Source organism: Capra hircus, chromosome 1 (genome assembly GCF_001704415.2).
Source record: "Capra hircus breed San Clemente chromosome 1, ASM170441v1, whole genome shotgun sequence".
Taxonomy (NCBI): Eukaryota; Metazoa; Chordata; class Mammalia; order Artiodactyla; family Bovidae; genus Capra; species Capra hircus.
Window position 1 is genome coordinate 65,777,212 of NC_030808.1, and position 20,918 is coordinate 65,798,129.

Genomic DNA, 20,918 nt, shown 5'->3' on the forward strand with positions numbered 1-20,918 from the left:
AGGCCCTGTGACAGGTGCTGAGGACCAAAAGATGTGAACAAAACCAGACCCGCCTTGGGTCCTCCCAGCATGCCCCCTGGTGGTTGATCATGTGAATGACAGAACACTCGTTCTGGAATGTTAACAGTGCCGCTATGAAGAAAGTTTGCAAAGAAAAATTTATAAAACAGCCTAGACATAATGTAATAGCGAGTTAAAGCAGAACAGTTGTATTCAGAGTATTAAATGTGCATAAATCCTCAATAATCCACAACTCAAAAATAGCAATTGTCAACTTTGTAGCCCACTTTCATGAGTGTGTTTTTCTCCCCCTATTTTCAACACATCTAGTACACAGATAAAATAAACTACTGGAAAATAAAGAGTATTGATAGTTGTTATTTCTGGTTGTGGTATTATGAATGTTTTTGCTTTCTTCTCTGTGCCTGCTCAGTCACTCAGTCATGTCCAACTCTTAGTGACCCCATGGACTATACCCACCAGGCTCCTCTATCCATGGGATTTTCCAGGCAAGAATACTGGAGTGGGTTGCCATTTTCTTCTCCAGCTCTCTTCTCTATGACTTTCTGTATTTTCCAAGGTTCCTACAATCAGCGTGTATAAACAGGAAATAAGTAAAACTTAAACCCTCACAGACATGTAGAGCTTGTCTGCCAGCAGTCACTTGTTTTCTCCTTCCCCTTGCCTTTGGTGTCTCTAGGGTAGGACACGGAGGCCTCCGCCAGAGCAGCACAGACACTGCGAGAGATGCTTCAGCCGTGACTGCCACATGCCCGTGGAGCCCAGTGTCTCTTGCCCGGTGATAAACTGCCACCTGTCCTGCGGTGCTACCTTCCACATGTGCAAAGAGGCTGAGCACGAGCTACTCTGCCCTTTAGAGCAGGTTCCATGCCTCAACTCCGAATACGGCTGCCCCCTCTTCATGTCCCGCCACAAGCTGGCCAAGCACCTGCAAGTGTGTCCTGCCAGCGTGGTGTGCTGCTCCATGGAGTGGAACCGCTGGCCAAACGTGGACTCTGAAACAACGCTTCATGAGAACATCATGAAAGAGACCCCCGATGAGGAGTGCTTGGACACAGCCCTGGCCCTTCAGGACCAGAAGGTCCTTTTTAGGTCTCTGAAAATGGTAGAGCTTTTCCCAGAAACTAGAGAACCCATGGAAGAGGAACCTCCTGTGAATGGTGAAGCCAGCTGGGAGGAAATGGGTGGAGCGGTGGGTGGGGAGGATGCTGGTTTGGAAACAGGCTGCTCTCTGTCAGCCATGAATGGGGAGGTGGTAGAGCTAAGTCAAGAAGAACGAGAGGCGTTAGCCAAAACCAAAGAAGGGATGGACCTGGCCAAGTTTGACAAGTGGGAAAATATGTTCAGCAAAGAGCATGCGGCCTCAGCTTTAACAAGCTCGTCAGCCAGCACTGACAGCAAGAGCAGGAACAGCCCAGAGAAAGAACAGATTTCCAGCAGCAATAGAACGGTAGAGGAGGGAGCTGCCAAAGGAAAAGAGCCACAGGAAGACCAGAAGCAGCAGGACTTTCATACAGCCATAGAAAAGACAGGACTTGCCCCTTGGCAGGATGGTGTTCTGGAAAGACTGAAAACAGCTGTGGATGCAAAGGACTATAATATGTACCTGGTGCACAATGGGAGGATGCTTATTCACTTTGGTCAGATGCCTGCTTGTACACCCAAAGAGAGAGACTTTGTTTACGGCAACCTGGAGGCTCAGGAGGTGAAGACTGTTTACACTTTCAAAGTTCCGGTGAGCTACTGTGGGAAGCGGGCTCGCCTAGGTGATGCCATGAGTTGTAGGCCAAGTGAGCACAAGGCCGTCGATACTTCAGATTTAGGGATCACTGTGGAGGACCTGCCCAAGTCAGATCTCATTAAGACCACCCTCTTGTGTGCTTTGGAAAGAGAACTCAAAGGTCATGTCATCTCCGAGTCCAGGAGCATTGACGGGCTATTCATGGATTTTGCTACACAGACATACAGTTTTGAGCCAGAACAGTTTTCTTCTGGGACGGTGCTGGCTGACCTCCTAACCACTGCCAACCCAAACAGCAACGCAGATGGGCTCCACGTGGAGCTCCACAGTGAGTGTGTGACCAGGAGGCACAACAAGAGCAGCTCTGCCTTTACTTTCACCTGCAACAAATTCTTCAGGAGGGATGAATTTCCCGTACATTTCAAGAATGTTCACACAGACATTCAGTCATGTCTCAATGGCTGGTTCCAACACCGATGCCCTTTGGCCTACTTGGGATGTACCTTTATTCAAAACCATTTCCGTCCCCCAGGGCAAAAGGCAAAAGTGATCTACAGTCAGGAGCTCAAGACCTTTGCCATCAAGCCAGAGGTTGCTTCAGAGCTGAGTGAGGGAAGGAAGAACAACCATTTCTCAGGCCGAGAAGGAAAAAACCAGAATTCTCTAACCAGCCTGCCCCTGGAAATCCTGCAGTACATTGCTGGGTTCCTAGACAGCATTAGCCTGTCCCAGCTCTCCCAGGTGTCCGTGCTGATGAGGAGTATCTGTGCCACTTTGTTACAAGAGAGGGGGATGGTCCTCCTGCAGTGGAAGAAGAAGAGGTATTCCCATGGAGGCACCTCCTGGAGAGTTCACAGAAAGGCAAGTAATTCACCTAGTCATTCACTTCATTCATTCAGCAATTATTTACTAAGAGTCTTCTATGCACCAGCACGGGGATTGTACTAGGTTACTAGGAATGAGACACAGTCTGTGAGCCCAAGGAAGCCAGCCTAGTAGAGGAGACAGACCCATAAACATAAAAATAGTAATACAGATCGTAGCATCTATGTTATCTCTGTGTATGTGTTCAGAATATCTGCTGTTTGCTTCCATGATCCATTCTCCATCGTGATCTGTCCCCCAGGAGGCTGATCTCTGCAGACTACCTTAACCTGCTCCCTTGCCCTCCAGCTTCCAGGTGGGCTAGTCTAATGGGAGTGTATCTAATGGGAGATGGGCAGGTGAGAGACGATGACACAGGTGTTCTTCTGGCTTCCTCTCTGCATGCATTTTCCCCTTCTCGACACTTTGCACTGGCCTTGTCTCTCCGCTGAAGACAGCTGTATCTGATGGTTTTCCTCCACACAGTTACCCATTCTGGATTCTAATAAACTCCTCCTTCCAATTCAGGCCTAGAGTAGTAACACTCAAGATTGTTACTAGCCTGGAAACTGCCCTAAATCTTCTGGTTTTCCTATATACTGCTCACACATTTACGTGTCATTCCTTTAAAAAACTCTCTTCAAATTACCCAGTCTGAGTGTGCCATCTGTTTTCTGCCTAGACTCTAATTGATACAATATGCCAATAGATTCTCCTCAGCCACAATCAACTAATTTTTGCCGTTGTTGAACTCATTTTGAAGATATAAAATAATTTGGTCCACTGATTTCCCCTGGTTCAAATGCTTATTTAATTTTTAAAATATTGTGTACATCAAAGCATCTTTCCCCTTGGAAAAGCTTTATTCCCTTTTCCCAATAAAGCTAGGCTTGCTTAACTGTATTATGAGTTCTATTCAATTCAGTTCAGTTCAGTCGCTCAGTCGTGTCCGACTCTTTGCAACCCCATGAATCATAGCACGCCAGGCCTCCTTGTCCATCACCAACTCCTGGGTTTCACTCAAACTCATGTCCATCGAGTCGGTGATGCCATCCAGCCATCTCATCCTCTGTCGTCCCCTTCTCCTCCTGCCCCCAATCCCTCCCAGCATCAGGGTCTCTTCCAATGAGTCAACTCTTCTCATGAGGTGGCCAAAGTACTGGAGTTTCAGCTTTAGCATCATTCCTTCCAAAGAACACCCAGGACTGATCTCCTTTAGAAGGGACTGGTTGGATCTCCTTGCAGTCCAAGGGACTCTCAAGAGTCTTCTCCAACACCACAGTTCAAAACCATCAATTCTTCAGCCCTCAGCTTTCTTTATAGTCTAAATCTCTCACCCATACATGACTACTGGAAAAACCATAGCCTTGACTAGATGGACCTTTGTTGGCAAAGTAATGTCTCTGCTTTTGAATATGCTATCTAGGTTGGTCATAACTTTCCTTCCAAGGAGTAAGCATCTTTTAATTTCATGGCTGCAATCACCATCTGCAGTGATTTTGGAGCCCCCCAAAATAAAGTCTGACACTGTTTCCACTGTTTCCCCATCTATTTCCCATGAAGTGATGGGACCAGATGCCATGATCTTAGTTTTCTGAATGTTGACCTTTAAACCAACTTTTTCACTCTCCTCTTTCACTTTTATCAAGAGGCTTTTGAGTTCCTCTTCACTTTCTGCCATAAGGGTGCTGTCATCTGCATATCTGAGGTTATTGATATTTCTCCCAGCAATCTTGATTCCAGCTTGTGCTTCTTCCAGCCCAGCATTTCTCATGATATACTTTGCATATAAGTTAAACAAGCAGGGTGACAATATACAGCCTTGACGTACTCCTTTTCCTATTTGGAACCAGTCTGTTGTTCCATGCCCAGTTCTAACTGTTGCTTCCTGACCTGCATATAGGTTTCTCAAGAGGCAGGTCAGGTGGTCTGGTATTCCCATCTCTTTCAGAATTTTCCACAGTTTATTGTGATCCACACAGTCAAAGGCTTTGGCATAGTCAATAAAGCAGAAATATATGTTTTTCTGGAACTCTCTTGCTTTTTTGATGATCCAGCAGATGTTGGCAATTTGATCTCTGGTTCCTCTGCCTTTTCTAAAACCAGCTTGAACATCAGGAAGTTCACAGTTCACATATTGCTGAAGCCTGGCTTGGAGAATTTTGAGCATTACTTTACTAGCATGTGAGATGAGTGCAATTGTGCGGTAGTTTGAGCATTCTTTGGCATTTCCTTTTTTGGGGGATTGGAATGAAAACTGACCTTTTCCAGTCCTATTAGCTTGTACCAAATAGAAGTGAAACTCCCAATTTGTCATATCCAAGGTGCCCTTAGCACCCTTTCTTATGGTACATGTATTAGTAATGTGAATCACAAATATATGATGCCCATTTAGGTCATTAATTCCAAAATCTCACTGTTGACTTTCTTCCCAGTATGTCAGTGTATGCAAGCTGGCATTGGGGGAGTTAGGAGATGTTTACTTCTATTTTTATTGGTTATGTGTAAAACATCTTGCATATTTTCTATTATTTATTCCCTGAGCAGTCTTCTTTAAAAAGTGATTATCACACTCTCCTTTATGAATCCAGGCCTGCATCCATGTGTTAAATAACTGACTGCCAACTGACCATGTGTTAGGAATAAACATGAATGAGACTATGACCCTGCCTTTGGGAACTGTACAGTCTGGAACTACCTAATATCTTCCTCTGTAAAATCAAATGCAAATAATTTAATTTACATACTAGGAATTTCATTATTTTTTGACTAACAATTTTCCCAATTCAGTCATTGCTGACAACTATTAAATATCATTCAGGAGAACTTGATTTCCTTATAGAAAGGAAGACAGACAGTTTAGTTGGAGCTTAAGGATACTCATATTAAAATGGCTTTTTAAAGTAAAAAGGGAAATAATTCTAAGATCCTAGGTCACATTTTTTTTATAAAAGAACAATGACAAGAAACTGATGATGAAGTGATAAAGTTGAAGAATATCAGGTTATGCCTATCTTTATAGCCAGATTTTAAAACTAGTTACTTTGGCACCGTGTTAAGTGCCAAAGGCCAGCAGGGATTTGAGTACCAGCCTTTTAGATTTCCCCTAAGGATTCTGTTCTAGTGAGACTATTATTAATTAGCATACTTTAATTTTTAAGCAATATAAAACCAACTTAAAATACATAAATATAGAAAGAAAAGAAAGTGAAGCCACTCAGTCATGTCCAAATTTTTGCGACCCCATGGACCATAGCCTACCAGGCTCCTCCATCCATGGGATTTTCCAGGCAAGACCACTTGAATGTATTCTTTATAAATAAGAACATTCTTTATACAGTTATTCTTTATACATAATAAACTTTATACATAAGTTTATACATAAACTATAAAGGGAATTTATTGGCTCATAACTAAAAAGTCTAAAAGTAATAGCTTCAGGTATGGTTTGATCTAACTTCTCAAAAATGCCCCCCAAATGACCTTTTTACTATCAATTCTTATCTCTACTTCCTCACTAGTGACTCCACTCTAAGACACAGTTCTCCCTTTGTGGTCCATGGGGGCTGTTAGCAGCTCTGAGAGACAATAGCTTCCAAATTTAAGCACAGAAGGGAGAAAAGAATGTACTTCCTGATATCTCAGACGAAAGTTCTGGAGTAGACTCTCATTAGCACTGGTTGTCTTGATTTGAATCATATGTCTATTCTAGAACTAATCACTTTGCTGGGGGGCGGGTGGGGTGAGGGTGTATAGCAATAAGCAGATGGGTATTAGTTGGCATTAGTCATTTTCACACAACATGTGGCTGGCTGGGAAGGTTATCAGTTGGAAGGGGGTCTAGGAATTGGATGCTGGAGAAGGGACTAACACATGTCTGTTGCAGTCACTAAACACTTTCTGGAATCTGAGACCAGGAAGAACAGAAGGCATTTCTTCAAACTATTTAAATAAAGCTGACCTGAGGGTATCACACTCAGGGCTTACTTTCATGCATCTATCTTTTCGCAGATTTGGCAATTCAGCAGCCTCTTCTCCAAAATCAAGAGCTGGGAGTTTAATGACGTTGCCTCCATGTCTGAGCACCTGAAATCCTGTCCCTTCAATGTTGTAGAACACAAGACTGACCCGATTCTTTTGACCAGCATGTGTCAGTCCCATGAACAGGCCCGAGAGACCTTAGTCACCACCTTCAGAGCCAGACCACGAGGAAGACACACCTTACGCTAAAGACTCAGAAGCCACTGTTCTTGGATTCCTATTCAGAGTTACTGAAGTTGGACAGAGTGTGATTTTGAGGACTTTCTTCTGTAAACTGCAAATGTTCTTATCTAGGTGTTTTCGAACATGCAATGCCCTTCAAAACCTGAGTAGCTGCATAAGGTGGAAGAATTTCCTAAGCCATGGCTTGTATAATTGCTATAGTACCATACTGATAACTAATAGCCTCCCTCCCCCTACTTTTTTTTTCTAAAATAAATCCGTCTGTGGAGTAAATAGGTAACTTGAGGCCATTTAGAAGATGAGCCCAAGACCTTAGGAGATGAGAGAGCCGTGAAATTCCATAACCAGCATAGGCCTGTGCTTTTGTGGAGAACTTTTCAGTTTATGAGCGCTTTCAATGATATGGGGCAGAGGCAGTATAGGAAGAGGACTGAGATGCCTCCCAGGGCACCCAGGGTAAAAACCACAGTCTGAAGTTTCTGGAGCTGGACTTGTCTTGACAGCCAAGTGCAGGGCTTCTTTTAGTTACCCCACTGTCTCTAAGCCCAGACAGTCCAACAGAATAGAGACCTAGGCTAAGCACAGAAGCCTCAGGGACACCTAAAGTCGAACAGTAAGAGGCAGAAATGAGGTCACAGATGAGATGGTTGTGTAGAATCCTGGCAACATATAGAAGGACAGCCTTGAAAAATGAGATGAATGCAGAGGAGATACTATATGTATGAAGAAAATTAGGACAAAAATTACAGACTGCTTTTGAACATTTTAATAGTGACTTAAGATTGAAGCTTCTTTTCCTCTGAAAATTCTATTCTTGGTCTGGATTAGGGAGAGCCCAGTTATGGGCCAGCACCACCCTGGGCTATGTGAAATGATCACAAGACACTAACCCCAACTTCAGTGTCTTGCCAGAAGGCTCAGGGTAGCCCAAGGAGACCACGCATATGGAAAAGTCAGGCTCACCGTATGTCCTGTGGTACCAGTCACTAGGTCCTAGACACCACCTGAGTATACCATGGGGAATCTTGAGAAGGAAGACATCTGAACATAGTGATTCCCTGTAATTGCTCTTACCTCTTGCTGGGCATGACTTCATTCTGTGAAAAATGGGTGATACTTCTGATTTTTGGTAACAAATAGTCAAAACTTATGAGAACAAAAGTAAAATAAAAATACACAAGAGAAACTGGCATCCCCCAAAGCTGGGTTTCATGGGACTATTGACATTTTAGACTGTATAATTCTTTGTCATAGGGACTGTCCTGTGTGTTAGAGGATGTTTAGTGACATCTTTGGCCTCTATTCAATAATACCAGTAGCTCCCCTACTGCTTTAACAACCAAAAATGTCTCTGGAAATATCCTCCAGGAGCAAAATCACTCTTGTTGAGAACCACTGCCCTAATGAATGACACACCAATGGCAGTAAGTCAGGTAAGCTTTTTAGAACAGCAAATTCTTACCTCACATAACCATCTATAGTAGTCACGATTTCATGCAGCTCTTTATTTACCAAATAGATTTTAGATGATTATAAGTTGGGAACCAAATGGAGTTAAGTTTGTTTGATGTGGCTTCATGTCCCTGGGTCATGTGCAAAAAATATATCCTATCAGGTCTCCAGGCATAGCTGAAGCCAGGATGGTTGAACTGCTTATCCTGTGCTTATATCCTTCTCACCTTAATTGATGCCATTTTCCTAGCAATTATCAGCAAGCAAAGGCAGAGGGATAAGGAAGATGGGTACTGTGGAGAAGCAGAGAACAAAGAATTTAACCAACAACAATAAAAGAGTCTAATCGATATGAAGGCATGAGAGCAAGTGCCAGAGCAGACGTACCCTCATCTTTCATTTTAATGTGCCACTTGGTACTAGTCAGTAATGTAACTCTACTTTTCCTAATCCTTATTGTTTGGTTTATATTTCACATTTGTATATAACGTGCCATTTTCTAAAAATTATAACTAGAGTGTGAGCTAGGGTTTTATTCAGTGAAAATGAGTAATTGCAACAACTAAACAATAAAGTGGGGGAAAAAAGGAAGAGTTCTCCAGGGATCAGTTCCACATTTTTGGAATCTAGTCCTTCCTATATGAAGAAAGAAAGCTCTGAAAATCCATTCCGGGGTTTTATTTTATTAGAAAAAGAAAGCAAGGGGGAGCTGTAGCCTAAGGGAGATGAAAATCCAGGGCTACTGTGAGCCCGATGAGAAATATAGAGAAAGAAAAAGAGCAGAGGGCTCTTCCTTGACAGTCTGGGCAGCCCAGGGTTCAGGAGGGCAGGCAGAAATGTGACCGCACCTCTCTATGGGCCCCACCATCCAGGTACACTTTACTTTCCCAGTTTCTATCTAAAGTGCAACATTGAGCAGATCAACACCATCAAACACATTTTATAAGGCATCAAATTATATATGTAGCAGGAAATCAGAGTACTACAGGTATCCACTAGCCTATACAAAAAAGCACATTTTATGGTGACAGGGCAATTGAAGAAAAAGGAAAGCCTTTTAGAGAGACAGTGATATGATTAATGGGATGAAGCTACAGTGAGCAGCATGAACAGCAAGCATTATCTGACAAAAACAAGATAGCTAGAAATGGTTTCAGCTTAAGAATCAGCTAAGGAGAGTGAAAGGGGACTGTGGACCCAAGAATAAGAACCTAGATGGGGGAGGTGTCTGTGGGCAGAGCCCTTGAAGAGTATCACACCAAGAAATCCAGTCCAAAGTAGGGATCAGCTGTATGTGGAGGGTAAGGTCTGTGGAACCCAGGCAGAAAAGATTATTGCCTTAAGGACCTGGAAAAGAAGCTTTTGTCTTATAATGAAGGAAAAAGTGAAAATCAAGGTGGAATTTGGATGTAGGAAGAAAATCACTGCCGAAGTATGTGATGATGTCTAATCAAACTGAAACAAAGAATGAGATTGTAAATATCTAGTGTGACTTACCTCTATACCCTGGAAACCCCAATATCTCTACAGGCAAAAATAAAGGCTGTTTTGTACTCTGTCTAACTGGGTGAATCTTGCAAGTGAGGCATAGAGACAGATGTGTCTCACTGGCACAGAGGTCACTGTGGCAACAAAGGAGTGTGTGTCTTGAAGAAAAGCCAAGGAATGAGCCTGAGGGTTGCAGTGCTCTAAGCACATGGGCAGCTCACCAATGAACTCTAAGGATTTTCATGAAGCCTTGCCACAGCTATGGGTCTCAGTCACCAATCCTAGCTCTTCCTTGATCCCACTGTCTTCTCCATCTTTGAAAGCTGAACCCAAGTTTAGATACTGGTTATAGCACAGACTTCAGATTCTTCACCGTCTGAGCCACCATGAAAGCCCCCATTTTCTACCAACCCTATACCGGATCCTGACTTTCAGTTTGATTTGATTTTGTTTTGCCTAGGGTCTCCTATTCTGGACCTTGCCAATCCCAATGGCTTTGGGTTAGATAAACTCACTGCATCCTGATCTCATCCCCATACTTTGCTTGATGACTTGTTTTTTGCCTATCACTGGCTGTCCAAAGGTCCTCACCTCTTCTATCAGCCTCAGCCCTGTACCACAGAGAAACTTCATGTACCACAGAGAAACTCAATCTACCTTCTTACATGGCCATTGATTTCATTCATCCAGCTACAGGGAAGCCTAGACTTTCTTTAGTAGAGGCCACTATCTTTGACTCCAAATCCTTTTTATCATCTCATTGTTCTCTTTTGTGCTTAGTTGCTCAGTCATGTCTGACTCTTTGCAACCCCATGGACTGTAGCCTGCCAGGCTCTTCTGTCCATGGGAATTCTCCAGGCAAGAATCCTGGAATGGGTTGCCATACCCTCCTCCAAGGCATCTTCCCAGCCCAAGGATCAAACCCAGGCCTCCGCAGTGCAGGCAGATTCTTTACCATCTGACCCACCAGGGAAGTCCAAGAATACTGGAGTGGGTAGCATATCCCTTCTCCAAGGGATCTTCCTGACCCAGGAATCAAACTGGGATCTCCTGCATTGCAGGTAGCTTATTTACCAGCTGAGCTACCAGGGAAGTCCAATTGTTCCCTTTTAGTTTTAATCTTTTGTTGTTGGCCAATCTTTTCCTCCTCCTTTCCCCTAATTTGTGCTTCTGTCTCAGCCAACGTCATGCACTAAAGAAATGTCATTACTCCCAGGTGGAAGGTGGCTGACCTCTCACAACTGCTGAAGCCAGTAGAAGTTGAACTGCTTAATGTAGACCCTTCCTGGCCCCTGTTTCCCAAACTAACTGCCATTCCCCAGGCCCATCTCTTTTTTGACTGAATATCAGTATAGTCTAAGGAAAAGGCACAGCCCTTGACACCAGGGTTCAGAGTGATGGGCTGTGGTTGGAAGGATTTTTCTGAATATGTGAAAGAGGGAAGGAAAATTCCCTCTACCTGTAATGAGAGTTAGGAGCATTGAGGGCCACGTAAAAGTACTATTTACCTCAGAATCACAAGTATAATATCATATAAGAAAAGAATCGCCCGTCCAGGTTCAATGCAGGATACAGGATGCTTGGGGCTGGTGCACTGGGATGAGCCAGAGGGATGACATGGGGAGGGAGGTGGGAGGGGGGTTCAGGATTGGGAACACGTGCACACCCATGGCAGATTCATGTTGATGTATGGCAAAACCAATACAGTATTGTAAAGTTAAAAAAAAAAAAAGAATAGAGGTGAACCATGGTCCCACTTTATTTCCAATTTAGGGCTGATCAGAGAGAAGAGTCAGAGATATCTCTGCAGAGAAGGAAAGAGAGAAAACAACACATCTAGGAAAACTAGGAAATATAGACATACCTTGCCATGCAAACAGACCAGGAAGCTCAGCACTCACAAAGGAAAGCAGAGTTAGGGGTATGGGTTAGAGGGGGCACTCACGGGGAAGGAGGCAGGACCACAAGATAAGCATCCCTGAGATCATCCTGGGTATGCAGGATAGAGAAGACACTGAGGGGAAGGAGACCCCCTTCTTCATGCCTCCTCTGCTCCAAACCCTGATGGAGAGGGAGAGGGAAGTCTGTCTAGAACTTCAAGCAACTCATGACATCCTGTCAGACACTTGCAGCAGAAATGGAGAGCAGCTGGAGGCAGAGCCACTGGGGACATGCGAAATCACAGTGCAGCAAGAAGACAGGAACAGTTACTGGAGGAGCTTGACATAATTTGCAGGGAAGAGTCCAAAGTGGCCGTGGCAACGTCCCCGCCACCAGCCCTCGTCCACCATCTCAATGTCAGTGATGACATCATCTGGGTCAAAGGAAATCTCATCACTTCCCTCTGGGGAGAAAATTGACAGACTATTAGGATGGTCAGGCAAAAATCCCTCCACCCCTGTGCCCCCTTTAAAGCTCGGGAAGGGAAAGAGGCCTGTCCTTGATACCAAGTCTGGGGCCCTATTCTGACCCCCCAAATCCACCCTCCTCTCATGTATCAAGGGGCTCCAGGCACCAGACCCCTCAGAGCACTCCCAACCTACCTCCTTGGTAATCATACAGGGCTACAGCTGAGATCCCAGCTCCAGCCCCGGCTGGGTGGCCTGATGATCCTGCACAGGGAGAAATATGAACATGGTCCTACCAACATGGAGAAGGAAAACAGACAGGTCCTCCCATGTAATGGGGGAATTCTTCTGCCCCACCACTCACCAGCCTGAGTGGAAGAAAAAGAGGGATCCTCAGGCTCAAGCACATCCTCATAGTCCGCCTCTGCTTCCTCATCCTGCTCATGTCTGTCTATCTCTGCAACATCCTCGTAGTCATTCTCAGGCTCGGGTTCGGGCTTGGGCTCAGGCTCAGGCACTGCTTCATACACTGGCTCTTCCTGCAGCTGGAAGACTTCTGGAGTCCTGGGGGGCAGAGCTGGGGCCTCCTCATTGTCCTGAGAAAAGATAGTATACTTGAAGCAAGGTGACTTCTGTTTTCCAGGAGCTGACTCTCCAAAACCTCCCAGTGGAGGACTGCTAAGACCCTATCGTCCACATGCTTCCACTTCCATGTCCAGTCCTGGCTCCTTCTAACAGCCTCTCCTAGGAACAGTCTCTCACCCCTCTTCCTTCTTCAACCTCTTCCCACATCCATCTACTCAAAACATCTACCAACAGGCGATGTTAATAGAAGGGGAATGTAAACGATATGAGGAAAAGGAAATGGAACAGTAGACAGATTCCTTGGAAGACCAAGGAAAAATCTAAAAGGGGAAAAGATGACAGCTAGGATGACTGTCCTAGTCTGCCCAGGACTGGGTGATCTCCCAGAATATAAGACTTCCAGTGCTAAGGTCAGGATAGCCCCAGGCAAACCAGGGTGGTTGATCAGCCTGCAGGGCCATGTCCACCTACTAGGACATGAGGAGATGGGAAAGGTGCAAATCTTTGGGGGGCGGTCTGCTTACCTCTGGGGGATCCTGCCTTGAGGGCAGGGCAGGTACTGGTTGTTCCCTCTTGGTTCTCACAGGCTCAGGCTCTGATGGTGGACAACTCCCTGCTGGAGGCCAGGCCTGTGAAGGATGAAGCATCTCTCCAGTGAGCAAGAAACTTTATCTTCTCTCCTGTACTGGAACACCCCTTCCTGTCTCTGCCTGTTCACATCTGTCATTCCTCAAGATGGGCTCCAACCTGAAATGACAGCTCCTTCCTCTTGTTCTTGCAGCAGTAACTGACTGCACTGCCTGGTGACCTACCTTTTGTTGAACTATGTAAATCTTGGGGTTTTTTCCACTGAGCATTCTCATATGTATATATGAAGCTCAATTACACAATTAGATTGAAATCTTCCAAAGACAAGGATAAGACTTGGAGATTTTGCTAGCACAGGGGAGTTCTGGGTCTTCCCTTTTACTAAGGATACAGACCCCCTAGGCTCTTGTCCGGGCAAAGAATGCTGGACGTGGATCCCGGAGGGCCGAGTACTTACCTCTGAGGAGATTTTCTTAGGCAATGGGGCTGGCGCCGCCGGCTCTTCCCTAGTGGCCACTGGTTGCTGAGCCTCATGGCTCATCTTTACCAAGGCCTTTCTCTCCTGTTGCTGCCTGGCCATCTGTTGTGCCTTCTCCTCTTCCTCCCGCTTCCTCTTTTCCTCTGCCATGGACTCAAATTTTGCCTTCAGCCCACGGGCACCACTAGAAGCTACAGACACAGTCAAGAAAAATTAGGGTTGTCTTGGGTCAGAGGTAGGAGGGTAGCACTGGAAAGAAGAAGAGTCAGTTAAACATCCAGAAGAAGAGAAAATCAAGAAGGGACTCATGGAAATGGAGGTAAAGAGGTATTAATGAAGGAACAAGGGGCTTAGAGGAGGATAAGGTTGCCCTGAAGCCTAGATTTTCACATAGACAGACCATGTGACCTCAGGCTCTTACTCCTTCTAAGGCTTGGTCCCCTAACCTGCATCCTTCCTTGTGCACATTTCTTAAATCTATATACCCTCAGGCTACCATCTACCCACTGTCCCCCATCCAAAGTTCCTTTCCCTTTGTGTTCTTCCCAGATGGCTCCCCTCATCCCTGTGTTCGCTACATACAGTTTCTTCCCCAGTGTCACTCAGATGTCCACCTAACCTAATTTTTTTTAGGATAGAGAATCTGGGAATTTGAGGGTAGGGGTCAAGTCTACCTCAGCTAACCTAGGTAGTTAAATGCTTGGAGTAGGTAGTCTAGGAAGGAAAAAAGAATGAGAAGGCAGAGGAGATTGAGGAGCACAGAGAGAGGGAATTAAAACTCACCGGCCTCTATGGGTGTCGTCTTCTTGTAAGCTGTGGTTGGGGCCTCCATTTCATTGAAGCCAACAGCACTCTGCAGGGAGGAGAATAGTATGCGTAGTGGTGGGGAGAGGGAAGGGAGTGGTAATGACCCAGAAGGCAGTATCAGGGATTGGGGCCACTATAGGAGGTCTCCCTAAACTTCTGATGCTCAGTAGTAGTTAGACAGGGTATTCAAACATTGTTGTTTTGCATCAGAGAGATGGGTAAAAAAGTTCTAGGCTTGTAGGACTAGCTGTCCCTTTAAAAAAGCTCAGTGCTCCTGGAATCTCACGTCTTTTAAGTCCAGTTGCCTGCAACGCAGGAGTACATGAAGTACATGCAGTACATGGAGAGGCGCAGGGGAAGACCGAATGGAGTGGGGCTAGATTATTGACTGAGCTAATCAACACCAAGCAATCAGCGAAGTTTTAAATACTTTTCCCTGGAGTCTGTCTGCCTCCCTGTCTCTCTCCGCCTCCTCACTCTCCTTGATAAAGCTCAGGCGTCAGAAGACATACCCATTAGATGCTGAGGGCAGTCAATGGCAAGAGCAGGAGGACAGTGCGGGGCACCTGGCTTTGCTCATCCTTTTACCCACTTTGCCTCTCACTCCGCTCCATGGATGTCAGGGAACTCTTCCCAAGACACTGGTGCTCCGGTGCTTTACCTTATCCACTCGGTCCTTCTGGATGCCATACTGCCCACCAAAGCCCTTGGCATAATCTGCAGGATGGAAATATCTGAGAGTCACAAGAGGAGTTAAATGCTAGAAATGTATGGGAAGAGGGAGTAGGAGCAGTGGGAAGGAGGACCAGAAGACAGGAATGAGGAAAACAGAGAGAACGATGAGGAAGTGTGTAAGTCAGGGGATAGACAGAGGAATGTGTGGGAAAAGATGAAAAAGGATGGGGGAGAAAAACACCTGGGAGAGAATGGAGATATGAGACATGCGAAGAGAGAAACAAAAAAGAGAGAAGTGGCAGAAAAGGGGAAAATATAAAGGAAGACACAGGAAAAATTAAAGCGAGAAGTTGCTGTGTAGCATAGGCAGCCCAGGCACTCTGTGATACCCTGGAGGGCTGGGATGAGGGGAGGGGAGGGAGGGAACGTATGGATAATCATGGCTGATTTACATTGTTCTATGGCAGAAACCAACACAATAGTGTAAAAAAATATTTTAATTTAAATTTTTAAAAATAGAAAAAAAATTAAAGTGAGCCCCCCAGCCATCCTCTATGTGTCCCAGGGAAGAAGCCTCTCTCTGTGAAGCAGAGGGGACTCTCAGATTCACAGCCAAATCACACTCTTGCCATCACCCAGCCTGTCCATCTTCACCCATTCCTCAATGACCCCTTCTCTTTGGTCACCTTCCTGTGTCCTGCTCCTAATCTTGCTGCTCTCCTCTCCATCCCGGTGGGTCTCCCCCCACCTATCCCCATACATGTAATGCAGACTCTTCACCCTACCACTTCCTGCAAACCTCATATTCTGGGTCCTCTGTGTCAACTTTCAGGAAGTGCAGAAGGAGGGCTCCATGTACGCTATGGCCTCCCTCCTCTCCAGCCCCAACTCACCTCTCTGGGATTCATGTTTCTCTGTCTCTCCCTTGTAGTCATATCCGAGAGCTGCCTTGTCCCGTTTATCCTCTTCTATCCCATAACGGCCACCAAAGCCACGAGAGTAATCTACGGTGGAAGGAGCAGTTGTGAGAGCCCACTCTCAGGCCATGGGAAAGTGCTTGGAAGAGGAGTCAGGAGGGGTGGGGGCAGGATGATGGGAAGACAGCGGGGCCTGAACCAAAGGGAAATGGAGTTCTAAGCCAGGCTTTGTAAGTTTTAATTCAACAATGTTTACTCTTTTCCTTACTTCCATTCCAATATAGAAGATTATTTCAATTTTTTCCCTTCTTCAAAGAAGGAGAAAATACAGAGAGTGTAAGGAGAGACATCCAGAAAAAAAGACAGATGCACGTGAACTACATGCCTTTCCCTAATTCTGTGCAAACACTTGGTAATTTGAGAAAGGTATAATAATCTTTAAAAAAAAAAAACAGTAAATCTCAAAAGAAAACAAGAAAAAAAATTCCTGGCTCCAGGAACAAACAGATGAATCAAAATAGTAGATATGATGGTAATTATGAGCTGACACTGAAAACCCAAGCTGTTTTCAGTCACAAATTTAGTGCCTGGGGTATTCCCAGGATAGGATGTAGGGTCTGAGGTTCTAGTTTCTATACAAGAACAGGTAGCTGGAGCAAGAAAGTAAGGCTCTGCCCACTTCTATAAAATAATTCTAGAAAAAATCTACTAGTTGTCCAGGGAAATGGTAAGAGGAATTCTAGTTTTTTAGCGTTTGGAGAAGATTTTACCTAAGAGATTTGTAAGCTCCAAGCCTGCACCTGAATGTGTGAGATACAAATATCCAGTTTCATACTACTTATATTATACAGAAATTCTAAGCTGAAAAATTAATTGAATACTGGTATAGGAAAATATATACCACAGGAAGAGTAAGCATCAGAAAGATGACATGAATATGAGACAAAGTGGACTTCAAGACAAAATGCATGATAAGAGACTTAACACAATGATAAAAGGGTAATTTGTCCTTCGTCAGGATTAAATATGATGAATCAAAATGATCAGAATCAAAATTCATGAAACAAAGCAGAAAGAGAAAGAGACAAATCTATGACCATAGTAAAAATTTTTAACACTTTTCTCATTATTAATAAAAAATTTAGACAAAAAGGATCTATTAGAGAAGTCCCAAACCACATTATTAACAAGACCTAATTGACATCTATAGAATATTGCATCCCCAAACCTCATGATATACAGTTTTTCTATGCACATATACTATCCACCAAGATAGACCATATACTTGTTCACATAAAAAGTTTCAGTACATTTCAAAAGATTGGAATATGAGATATTATATCCTCTAATTATAATAGAATTAAACTAGAAGTTCATAACAATAAAATAAGAAAATTTCCCAAATACCTGGAAAATGAGCAATTACAGTTTTAAATGATTCATGGAGCAAAGAAGAAATGAAAAGAAAATGAATATTTTGAACTGAATAAAAAATTAAAGTATATATAACATTGTGGAACGTCGCAAAAACAGGGTGTTTCCCAGGTGGCACTGGTGGCAAAGAACCTGCCTGCCAATGCAGGAGACATAAGAGACATTCAATCCCTAGGCCAGGAAGATCCCCTGGAGAAGGGCAAGACAACCCACTCCAGTGTTCTTGCCTGGAGAATCCTGAAGAAAGAGGAGCCTGGCAGGGTATGGTCCATAGGATTTCATAGAGTCAGACACGACTGAAGTGACTTAGCACACACATATATATAGTTTTAAGTACCCATGAAGTAAGCAAAATCAATTTTCTACGTTTCTACCTTAACAAGAAAGAACAAACTAAACCCACATTAAAATGAAAGAAAAAAAATACTGAAAAGCAGAATTCAATAAAATTTTAAAAACAAGTAAACAATGGAGAAAATGAGCAAAGTAAAGATACTTCTTTGAAATTAATAAATAATATTAAAGAACCTCTAGCAAAATAATTAAAAAGAAAAACTACAAGTTAATATCAGTAGTAAAAGTGAACATGTCACTTATAGATCTTACAGAGGTTGAAAAAAAATAAGGGAATACTATAAATGAATTTATACCAATATATTTGAAAATATAGATAAAATGGAAAATGTCCTTGAAAAGCATACATTACCATAATAAGAAAAAAATCAGAAGACTGACTAGACCTATATCTATTTACAAAATCAAATTCATAATAGAAAACAATAATTGTAAAGAGAACATGGTCTTTACTATTAAGACCCTGGAACTCAGCCAGAAATAAAGGCAGAATTTCTCTGATGGGAAATATTCTCAATCCAGGGCACATAAAACAAATATCCCTTTCTCCCCATTGAAATAAATTTGCAAAATTTAATAAATTATAAACTATCAAAGAAATAAATAACCATGATGGAAAATAGATTAGTTGAACAGAAGAACTGACATCCCCAAGAGTTGCAAATAGTATAACAATATGAAAGAAACTATAAAATGAGTATTTTAAAAATAATTAAAGCGCTTAAAGAAGGGGAAAATATAATGAAAGCAATACGAGATTAAGGAAAAGAAATCAGCAGATTTGCAATAGAATCAAAGGGAACTAGTACAAATGAAAAATAAATGAAATAAAGTTGAAAAATTAGTGGATGGCTTGAATGATAGTTAAATACAGCTGAAGGAAGAGTTAGAGAACTTAACATAGATCCAAGGGAATTACCCAGAATGCAACATAGCAAGATAAAGAGATGAAAGTAGAGAACAGAAATTAGAAGGCATCAAGAACACAACTTGGGGTGTGTGTGGGGGCAGTCCCAAGATGGCAGAGGAATAGGGCAGGGAGACCACTTTCCCCCCGCAAATTCATCAAAAGATCATTTGAATGCTGAGCAACTTCCACAAAACAACTTTTGAATGCTGGTGGAGGTCACCAGGCACCCAGAAAGGCATTCTCTTCAAAAGGAGGTAAGACAAAATATAAAAGGCAAAAAGAGAGACGAAAGCGTTAGGGATGGAGACCTGTCCTGGGCAGGGAGTAGTGAAGGAGGAGACGTTTCCACACAGTAAGGAACCCTCTCACAGGCAAGTCTGTGGGGAGTTTTCGAATCTCAGAGGGCAACATAACTGGGAGGAAAAAAAAAAACAAACCCACAGCATAGGTGCCTAACCCTGCCAGCAGAGAAGTAGCCCAGACACTCACATCTGCCACCAGCGAGCGGGCGCTAGACAGGGAGGCACTGGTGGCATCATCGGTCCTTAGGGTAAGGTCTGGGCCTGAATACCCTGAGGGCAATCTGAAGGAGCTAAAGTGAGATAGCAACTCAAACTGTGGGATTGCCAGAGAAGGAAAAAAGAGAGAGAGAGAACTTTCCTGCAAAAGGTTCCAACTAGCAGCCTGGCCCACTCACTGAGCTAAGGATTGAGCAAATACCAAAGGAGAGATAGCTGGCTGCATACAGACCCCTCCCCACCCCCACCAGAGGCAGAGAGGCAGTTGTGTGACAACCAGAGCCAGAAGGCAAGGGGCTGCTCCAATCTCGGCCCCAAAGACCAGCATCATCCACCAAACTGTGAGCAGGCTTCCAGTTGCTAACCATGTCTTCCTGGATGATTGACATCTGCCAGGAGGGTCGCAGCCTGAGATCAGCTCCCCAGAGGAGACACAGGGCACACCTGAGACAGTGCTCTCATAGCACACCCAGGAAGCTGAGCACCCAGGACCAGGGATGTAATTAAGATGTACGTCCCCCTTGGACACTGTGCTTGCCAAGCACCTGGTCACCTGAGCTGCTTGGACTGGGGAAGGGCACAAAACACATGCTCAACCGAGTCTGTGCCCTTGCGGCATACCCGAGAACCTGAACCCAAGCAACTTAGACCTGGGAAGTGCACAAAACCCAGGGCCTGCTTTGGACAGTGTCCTGCAAAGCACCCTGCAGCCTGAGCAGTGTGGACCTGGAAAGCACACGCTGCTGTGAGCTGGGGCAAACCCAGGGTGGTCCCAGAGCCGGAAGCACTGTGAGCACTTCCCACACACGCCAGCAATATTTGTTTGCAGTGTTCCTCCCTCCCCACAACACAGCTGAACAAGTGAGCCTAAATAAGTGACCACCTTCGCCCCCTTGTCTTGGGGTGGAAATTAGACACTAAAGAGACTTGCAAACAGAGGAAGCCAACATAAACAAAGAAGAGGGAACTGCTCCAGAAGTGACAGGTACAACAGATTAAAGCCCTGTTGTTAACACTGATTAAGCATTGGAGGGGGCCTATAGACCTTGAGAACAAGTACAAGCTGGAACAAGGAACTATATGAAACTGAACTGACCCCACACTGCTCACAACAGCTCCAGAGAAATTCTTAGATATATTTTTACTATTATCACTTTTTAATTTTTTTAAATTTAAGTTCTTTATTACTCCTTTAATTTTCATTTTTATAACCTACTGCTGCTTCTGCTAAGTCGCCTCACTCATGTCTGACTCTGTGCGACCCCATCGATGGCAGCCCACCAGGCTCCCCCGTCCCTGGGATTCTCCAGGCAAGAACACTGGAGTGGGTTGCCATTTCCTTCTCCAATGCATGAAAGTGAAAAGTGAAAGTGAAGTCGCTCAGTCGGGTCCGACTCTTAGCGACCCCACAGACTGCAGCCCACCAGGCTCCTCTGTCCATGGGATTTTCCAGGCAAGAGTACTGGAGTGTGCCATTGCCTTCTCCTTATAACCTATTATTGCCTTGCAAAAAA

The 20,918-nt window shown here is 44.2% G+C and overlaps 2 protein-coding genes across 2 annotated transcripts in view; one reads left to right on the top strand and one right to left on the bottom strand.

Moving 5' to 3' along the window:
- The window catches only part of FBXO40 (F-box protein 40), a 20,126-nt gene extending 10,261 nt beyond the window's left edge, over positions 1 to 9,865 (top strand). The window contains exons 5-6 of the mRNA XM_018044230.1: positions 701 to 2,623; positions 6,638 to 9,865. Coding sequence (XP_017899719.1) covers positions 701 to 2,623; positions 6,638 to 6,856 — 2,142 coding nt within the window. The 3' untranslated portion in view covers positions 6,857 to 9,865. The remainder of the gene's footprint in view (positions 1 to 700; positions 2,624 to 6,637) is intronic.
- Positions 11,526 to 20,918, bottom strand: part of HCLS1 (hematopoietic cell-specific Lyn substrate 1) — a 33,084-nt gene continuing 23,691 nt past the window's right edge. The window contains exons 7-14 of the mRNA XM_005675001.3: positions 16,165 to 16,275; positions 15,258 to 15,313; positions 14,573 to 14,642; positions 13,769 to 13,980; positions 13,248 to 13,352; positions 12,503 to 12,734; positions 12,334 to 12,402; positions 11,526 to 12,134 (exon numbers count right to left, since the gene is read on the bottom strand). Of these exons, the coding sequence (XP_005675058.2) occupies positions 11,998 to 12,134; positions 12,334 to 12,402; positions 12,503 to 12,734; positions 13,248 to 13,352; positions 13,769 to 13,980; positions 14,573 to 14,642; positions 15,258 to 15,313; positions 16,165 to 16,275 (992 nt within the window). The 3' untranslated portion in view covers positions 11,526 to 11,997. The remainder of the gene's footprint in view (positions 12,135 to 12,333; positions 12,403 to 12,502; positions 12,735 to 13,247; positions 13,353 to 13,768; positions 13,981 to 14,572; positions 14,643 to 15,257; positions 15,314 to 16,164; positions 16,276 to 20,918) is intronic.